Consider the following 8,189-nt stretch of genomic DNA (forward strand, 5'->3'; position numbering starts at 1 on the left):
AAACCATGTGGAAACAATGAAAGAATGGCTAAAATTAGACATATAATAGCTTATCCTTAGCTTATGATAAACCACATTAAACGTCTCATATATGGCAATCATATTGTGCCTTTTGAGAAAGAAGAATAAGCTTCACATTTATGGAGAATGTTGTAATGCATATTTACGTGTATATAACAAAGGGATCATGATCACATAGATCAACATACATAATTCAAAACAATGAATCAGTTCAATCATGGTTTACTAATGTATGCATGATATATACTCATATCGATGATTAAGAAGTTTGTCAAGATTAAGTTGAATCTTTTATTTGCGTTACTCATGGATCTCATGTTGATGTATATGCAGTTTTTAGGGTTTAGAGAAATGATATACACAAACTCTCAAACTTTACTAACGTCCCTTTGACTCTTGAATATGAAATTGTCTTTCTAACAAAATTTCTTTCTCACTTTACTAGTGGACGTAGCTAATGCATTCTCAACGATTTTCACAAATAAGTAAATTCTGTAAATAGTTATCAAAGTCAGTGTCACAGTGATTATAATTAGTTCTCTAATTTTTTAACTGATAGAATTTTGAAATGGATCATCCACATTTATATTACAAACTTTTAAAAGAATGGTATATTTGAATGAGAAGAAGATGATGTAAATATATATTGTAGTGTGAAATAGAAAAAAAGAAAGATAAAAGAAAACAGGTCTGTGTTAACTTTAGAGTAGAGACAAAGGGAGTGAGAGCCCAGATTTGAATCCAAAGATAGCAAACCAAAGGAGGAAAAGAAGAAAATGCATTGAGTAGTAAGCAAAATACATACAAGAAAACAAAATACAAGTTGAGTTGGCACAGTCTCATTGGACAAAACCTGTCTCTTTATACACCAATCAAACTCAACCATTATAGATTCCACTTTTTGCCAAACAATAATGCAATATATGTATAAAAGAAGAAGAAAACGAAGAAGGGAGGAGGAGGAAAACCCCAACAAATATAATGTCATACAAGCTAAGACTCCATGATGGTGCATAAAATATATGGGTCCAAAAGTAGGGATATGATCTTTTAACATTTTATATATATTAATTGGAGTGATAAAGAGATTTTGTGTGGAATATTATGAATGTTTCCAAACCAAGAAATATGATAAGCCATTGCTTCAATCTCTTTCTTTTTATCTTCTTTTGGCATCTTTTGCCATATTCAGAACTATTTGAATATTGTTTGCTTCTTTAGCTTAACAATGGCAACCAAATTAAAAGATGCTAACTTCCAATACATATTTCAAATAAGGCTTCATTTGTCAGTTTCCACTTCCCAAACATTCTTTTGCCTCACCCATGTGGGGATGTTGAAGTTGAAGTTCAGCCAACTATTTTTCTTTTTCTTTTTTCATTTTATCATTTTGAAGGGTTTGTTTGGATTTACATTTTACTTATTTATACACTTTTTTTTTTCATTTATAAACACTGACTTAAATATTTAGAAAGTTAATCAAAATATAATCTTTCAAATATTACTTCAAACATGTTTTCCTTATATAACTTCCAAGTTCAACTCTACTCTTCTCAAAAACTTCCCTTAGAAAGCACCTTTGCAGGGATTGCTTCTTCTCTAATAATCTCAAAAAATCATTTTTTTTATAAAAAAATCTTATCTAATAAGATACCATCACGTTTAGAATGGAAAAAAAAAAAAAAAAAACTCGATTTGTTATAGAGATTGAGTTTTAAGATATATTTTCATCTTATCAAATGATCATTGAAGTAACAAAACAACACAAAATTTCCTCATATATGTACTTTGCATTATATTTATACCTCTCATACATTTTCTTATATATATATATATATATAAGTTGAAATAATAATAAAGGGTATGATGGTCTAAGTATGGAACTAAAGTTTTTAATGATTAACAAAAACTTTACTTATTGAAAATGCCATTATTGCATTTTATGAAATGAAAGCCATATATGTATATATTATCATAATAAGGAAAGAGCACATAGATGATGATACAGAAAGGACAGAATTTGAAATAATTTAGGGATGACAAAAAAAAGGGCCCATAGGCATCTAAATCTTTTATGTTGAAGAAGAAGAATACATGAAGAGCCATGTGCCTAAAAGCCAGAAATCTTTACCCCTCTAAATGAAAACAACAAATGCCAAAATGAGAAAGAAAGACCATAGAATTTGAAAGAAGCTGCTAAGCTAAGGGCTCTTTTTGAGTGGTGGGCTTTGGATTTTGAAGAGACATTATAATTTATAGCCCATTATTATATGATAAGTCTTGTCTAAAGTTTGAGTTTGAGCTGTTACATCTAAACTACTAACACATATACACTATTTATATCACATTTTGCTTCATGATTATCTTTTGTCAGTTTTTTATAATTCAACTTCATGTTTTGGGTTGAATTGTGTGGATGAACGAACATAATTCTTATTTTCTTTTCTTTTAAGATTGATCCTTACAATCACAATGTTGAAGATAAGTAATAAATGAGAAATGGAATAAATATGAAAAGTAGGAGTCTATTATCAACATTGGCCTATTAGCTCAGTTGGTTAGAGCGTCGTGCTAATAACGCGAAGGTCGCAGGTTCGAGACCTGCATGGGCCAATTTTTTTATAACTTTTTTTCTCATTCTCTTTTTCTCCTTGATATTACGGTTTCATATTTCTTTTTCCTCGACTCAGATAAATTGAGATTTATCGAAGGGTCCGTCAGTTCTTCAGATTCGCGATCTTCTTTCTTCAATCTTTTGGCAATTCGATTCGAAAATGGTAAAATCCCTCAATTTCTTGCGATTCGCAGTTTGAAATGTTCTTTTACGCTTGTTTTCGGTTTTGATTAGGTTTGCTTGGCGTGCCTGTTGCCTCTGTTTCTCATTCCAGTCGTCAACGCTCTTCCTGTTCTATTCTATTTAATTATGGTACGCCAAATATGACTCATTTTCTCTTTTGGATCTCGTCTTTTCGCATGCTCATCTAATCCCCTTAAAGATTTGGATGTAATTTTTGTTAATATTCATCTCAATTTTCTTTTTCTTTTTCTTTTGTTGTTTTTCTTGAATTTTCTATTAGGGCAAAATTTATGGACTTTTTGGCTGGGAATATAGAAAACCGCAGGTGGTACCGCCGGCTTGTCCCTATCGCCCTGCTGCCAAACAAAATAGCAATGTGAGTGATTCTGCTATCGTTTATACTGAATTTTGGTTTATAAATTTTTTTTTGACAAGGAAGATTAGGTAAATGGATGAATTTTTGTTTAGAAATTGGATACTAATGATGTGTGTATTTTATGTAGAAGGTTAAGCTTTTATCAATTTGTCTTGTTATTGACCGAATGCTTGTTGCTAAGGTAGTTTTCGGAAACAATGAAGGAGTTTTGGCTTCGGCTATTTGTATTGGTTAATTTTTTTTTCTCAAGAAGTCACGTTTAATAGTTTTTGCATGCTGAGGAGATTTAATAGGATTGCATCTTGTTACTTCAATTACCTTCTATCGAATAGTGATTTTGGGTAATGATGGAACGTTCAATTTTCTTTGGTGTTTCGGGGTAGAAACATGTATACAAGATTAGGAAGGAAAATGAACTAACTTTAAGACATTCGAAATAAATGATGGGTTCATAACTGACGTTAATTAGGCACTTATGTCTATTGTTTTGTAGTGTTAGGGTAGTTTCGAAGGAGCAATGACCTTTACTTAAACAGGTTCAATTTTTATTTATTTTGTAAAGAAGCTGAAATAAATTCATTCACCCAACAAAACTGCCCTAAAGGAGAAATGAGAAGGTGTCCCATTATCTAAGATGAAGGATTACATAAAAAGCCCATCAATCTAAGTCGATGATGGAGGTTGAATCAGGAATAATGACAAAAAGAAGAAAAAGAAAAAAAGAAAAAGAAAAAGACGAAAAGAGCTTATGTTGGCCTCTCCAATTAGAGAGCTCGAACTGTTGAAGATCATCTAAAGTTTTTGGAGGCAAAGTTTCCACCGAAGATGTTGAGAGAGACTCTTCGCGTCATTTACACCTCAAGTTGTTTCGATAATTACCCTTCAACTCACCAAGATAAAAGGCCTCAAAGCTGCCCTTTTCCGTTTTAAATCATTCTTGGGTTATAGGACCTGCTAGAATCACTTTTTGTTATTTGTGAATGAATAAATCAGAGATGGGTTCTTTTGAATTTGATCGCACAATTTTCTCTTTTCTAGGTCGATCCCAAATCATTATGCATTTTTTATTATCTCAAGCTAAAGAAGACTTCAGAGATGTATGCTAACTTAGACTGAAGTTGACATAAGGATATGTGTTTTCATTTTTTTGTATAAATCGATACACGTCTTTCTATTAGTTTCTGTATGTATTTTGGTATTTTGTTTATTTCAAATTTCACAGCAGATATGTGGGTGTTCTACATTAAACTAAACCTACTGTTTAGTGGTTTCAATTCTGAAAGTTTTCACCTCTAGCTGTTTGAAGCAAGTTTTTTTTTCTTAATCTTAACAGGTGGAGTTGGAACCTCTAGCTGGTCAGCAACACCCACCTCCAAAACCGGTAGATGCCATGGATGATAAGCAGGACTGAGTCTGGAACTTTCTGTTGTACATACCTGTCAGCAAGATGGACAAATATTTGGGACTCCGGACTGGAAGCTTGGACGCCTTTGATTTTAGGAAACTATGATTCCAATCGGTCAGGAAAAAGGAAAAAAAAAAAAAAAAAAACTTCAAACTTCAAACACTAATACTATCAATACAGTTCATTTTGTCAGTGCATTCTGAATAACACCAATACAGACAGTATGTATACTTTCTGAATAATTTAGTTGGATGGGTTGAATATGTTCTCCTTAGATTTAGTTAATTAATGCTCGTAAATGGAATTGGCCTAAAACATTACCTTAATGTCTTCCAACTCTTTTATTCCCATAGAAATTTGACATTGATGTCTTGTCTGCTTTATCTGCGTTCACCTTTTTCTCTTTTTTGTGAAGTTCATGGAGCAAGACCTGACTAAGGTATGTGTTGTTCTCTCGATGAGTTATTAAATTTTCATAAGTCTAATATAAAGTCAATCAATTTAAATTATCGTGGCTCACATTTGAAAACCATCCATACATTAATTCTGAGTTAAACATATGGATGTTTTTCAAAATAATCATGAAATTTATAATCCTATCAATTCTATAATTTTTTATATGGCCCCACGTTAAACCAACATTTGTTCACTTTATCATTTTTTGAAAGGCTTTTCCATTTTTTCAGAGGAACAAATTTTCTGTCTCATCTTTTAATTTATATTACTTTTTACATTAATTCCAACTGCTCAGAAATGGGTGTCTGTTAGGACTTGGGATAGTGTCCATTTATCCTGAAGATGATAGTTTTAGAAGAAAAGATTACTAAACAGATTCAGTTTTGGGCGTCTTGGTCGATGCGGTGGTTTTAATCTCGACGTCTTCACCTTCCTCCTCTCTGAACTTCTTATAAATAATCGCCCTTGTAAAACTTCCATGTCCGAACCACCAAAATTAGGGAAACAACTCCTCCCAACACCGTCGTCCCCGTGATTATAAGAAATGCCTTTCTGTAACACTCCACTCCCAAGCAACTCAAATTCTCCCCTGCTCCCTCCATCTGCCTTCAGCCTCCCTGTCGTACAAATGACCCATCACTTTCACATTCATAATATACGTCCCAATAGGGTTTGCAGCTACTCCCAAATCGCTTAGAGTCGCATAGTACTTCAACCCAAAAATTTCCGATACGATTGCCAAGATCAATGGCAACTGCGCTCCAAAGCAGAACCCAATTATGATTGAAGAAAAATACAGTGAATGTGGAACTCCGAATGCGATTAGAAGATGGCTGACGCAGGATAAAATAAGCGTCCCGAAGAGAAATAGAGGACGTGGGACTTTGTACTTTTTCCAGAAATATTCCGATACGAATCCGGAGGCTACACGGCCGAGGTAATTCCATATGCTGACCAGAGAGATGAATGTGGTGGTACTCTGAGATGGGTACCCCAAAGACTCTCCGATTTGACCTAAATTGTCCATAGCCGCCAACGTTCCACCGACACCACAGATTAAGGCGATAAAAAGAATGATCATATCGACGCTGAAAATGGCTTGAGGGATTGTGTAGTCCTCTCCTCTGTTTGAGGGTTTAAACATGTTTTTAAAGCAGGAGTCCGACGGAGGGCTCAGTGGCACTGCCGAGATAAGTGGCGGCGGTGGTTGTTGAGATGCTAACTCTAGTTGTCCATTTGGATTTCCGATTTTACTCTTCCAAACAATCAGTTCCTCTCTGAAAGCAATGGCCAGAGGCAGTAAAAGCAGAAAAATCACAACAATGGCACTTCCGACGTATTGTATTTGTTGAAACCGGGTACGACCATTAACGACCCCGCAAGGCCGAGAGAAATATAAAGGATATGGTATAAAACTTTGGCCTCGTTGGGCAGCCGGAGATCCTTAATGATGCGAACGGAACGGAAGAAAACAACAGTGATGGAGGCGGGAAACCAAGCGATTAAGAGAATAAAACATTTGGAATTGTTGCCATAAAAGGCAAAGTAAAGCTGGGACAAAATGGCGCCGCTTAAGCCAACGTAACCCTTCAAAAGCCCCAAAACACAACCACGATTTTGCGGGAAGTTATTGACACAGGTTACAATAGCCCCAGTATTTGTGAAGGTCTGAGAATTAGCTCCGATGCAAATGTAGAGACACATATGCCATATTTGGGGCTTGGGGATCCGTTTGGTTACGGCTAGCCAAATCATGGTGTAGCCAAAAAGGTTCATGACGGCGCCGATTAGAAGAATCATCCAAGTCGGAGCTACCTCATTGATGAGACCGCAGATGATGCCGGCATTGCCGCCTAAGGCCTTGAAGAAGCTGAGCAAATTGAGGGTGGTTTGGTCGTAGCCAAAGGCAGATTTGATGTCGGAGGAGTAGAGGGCAAACGTGAAGGCGGCCCCGGAGACGGACATCATGAGAATGGAGGCAAAGGCTGAGAACCACCGTCCAAAGAGCAACTGATGCCAGAAGGGGTCGCCGGAGGTTGCCATTTTTGTTCCGGTCAGTTGTTGGGAGATGTAATGGTCACTGAGTTGGAGTGCATAAATACATTTTATACTAAAAAGTAAAAGAAGAAAAAAAGTTTTACTTTCTTAAAATTTTTATATTTTATTTTATTTAAGCACAATTAATAGAGAGTTTTTGTTTTTAGATTAGTGCATAAAGTATAAGCTTATATATTCTTATATAAATTTCTTAATTTTATCCCTTTTATTTTTTGTTCTTCTATGTTACTTTTGGCTATTTATAAATGTTTTAAAAAATAATATAACAATAAAAAATATGGCTGGAGTATTTTGCTAACCTATACAAGTATTTATTATTATAATTATTTTATAAGTTTAGTTAAATTTTGTAGTCAACTAATTCTTTTTTAGATTTAAGCTATTTCCTATTTTCTTGAGAGTTAGAGCTCAAATGTAGGGAATGTACAGTAATGGCAATAGCAATGTTAAAAGTTTAGCTAACTAATAATTGAATTTTAAAACCCTATATTGAAATTAAATTTTCAGGGTACCTAAAACTTTCATCATTGACCAAGGCTATCTTAGAGAGATCCATACACATCTATCATTACCAAAATTTATCACTTCCAAACAGTTCCACTTAACCCTTATCATGCTTATTATTAACAGGATGATATAGTGTCTCTCAAGAGCATTGATCTCCTTGCACCTCTTTGAATGAATTTGGGTCTCTATCCAAGTGAATGCATTCTAAATGATCTCGGAGCACTCAACCAACATCCTCTGTTTGATTAACAAGATGACAACAACGCTCTTTTGGCCCGTTGATTTGCAAGTAAGACATTGGTTTAATTTGATTATGTTACTTATGTTTTAATTTTTTCTTTACCCTGAATGGTTTACTCCTCTTATATGTGTAAGAAAATCAGACGAGATAACAAAGAAATAAACAGATCTTTAATGTCAATTTTTGATTGACATTGTGGGTATATTTAATAAGGCTACAATGTCGATCGCTACCGGGGTTGGAAAATGTTGTATATATTTCGAAACATGCATCTATATATGACTTTACTATAGATGTTTGTTCCAACTTCCAAGTGACAGGAGAGTAT

The 8,189-nt window shown here is 34.4% G+C and overlaps 1 protein-coding gene, 1 non-coding gene and 1 pseudogene across 2 annotated transcripts; 2 read left to right on the forward strand and 1 right to left on the reverse strand.

Moving 5' to 3' along the window:
• The first annotated feature begins 2,560 nt into the window (after positions 1–2,560).
• TRNAI-AAU lies at positions 2,561–2,634 on the forward strand. The gene has a single exon. It is a non-coding gene; the product is annotated as a tRNA-Ile (tRNA).
• Positions 2,635–2,642: 8 nt separating this feature from the next.
• LOC105434961 lies at positions 2,643–4,964 on the forward strand. The gene is made up of 4 exons (XM_011653665.2): positions 2,643–2,798; positions 2,870–2,947; positions 3,099–3,194; positions 4,528–4,964. The coding sequence occupies exons 1-4, from the start codon at positions 2,796–2,798 to the stop codon at positions 4,603–4,605; spliced, it is 255 nt and encodes an 84-aa protein (XP_011651967.1). The 5' UTR covers positions 2,643–2,795; the 3' UTR covers positions 4,606–4,964.
• Positions 4,965–5,276: 312 nt separating this feature from the next.
• On the reverse strand, positions 5,277–7,224 carry LOC101216065 (annotated as a pseudogene).
• Positions 7,225–8,189: the final 965 nt, after the last annotated feature.

Source organism: Cucumis sativus, chromosome 3 (assembly GCF_000004075.3).
Source record: "Cucumis sativus cultivar 9930 chromosome 3, Cucumber_9930_V3, whole genome shotgun sequence".
NCBI classification, from domain to species: Eukaryota; Viridiplantae; Streptophyta; class Magnoliopsida; order Cucurbitales; family Cucurbitaceae; genus Cucumis; species Cucumis sativus.

Coding starts and splice junctions, on each gene's coding strand:
- LOC105434961 (XM_011653665.2), top strand. Junction 2,948..3,098: donor TTCTATTCTATTTAATTATG/GTACGCCAAATA, acceptor ATTTTCTATTAG/GGCAAAATTTATGGACTTTT. Junction 3,195..4,527: donor CTGCCAAACAAAATAGCAAT/GTGAGTGATTCT, acceptor TAATCTTAACAG/GTGGAGTTGGAACCTCTAGC.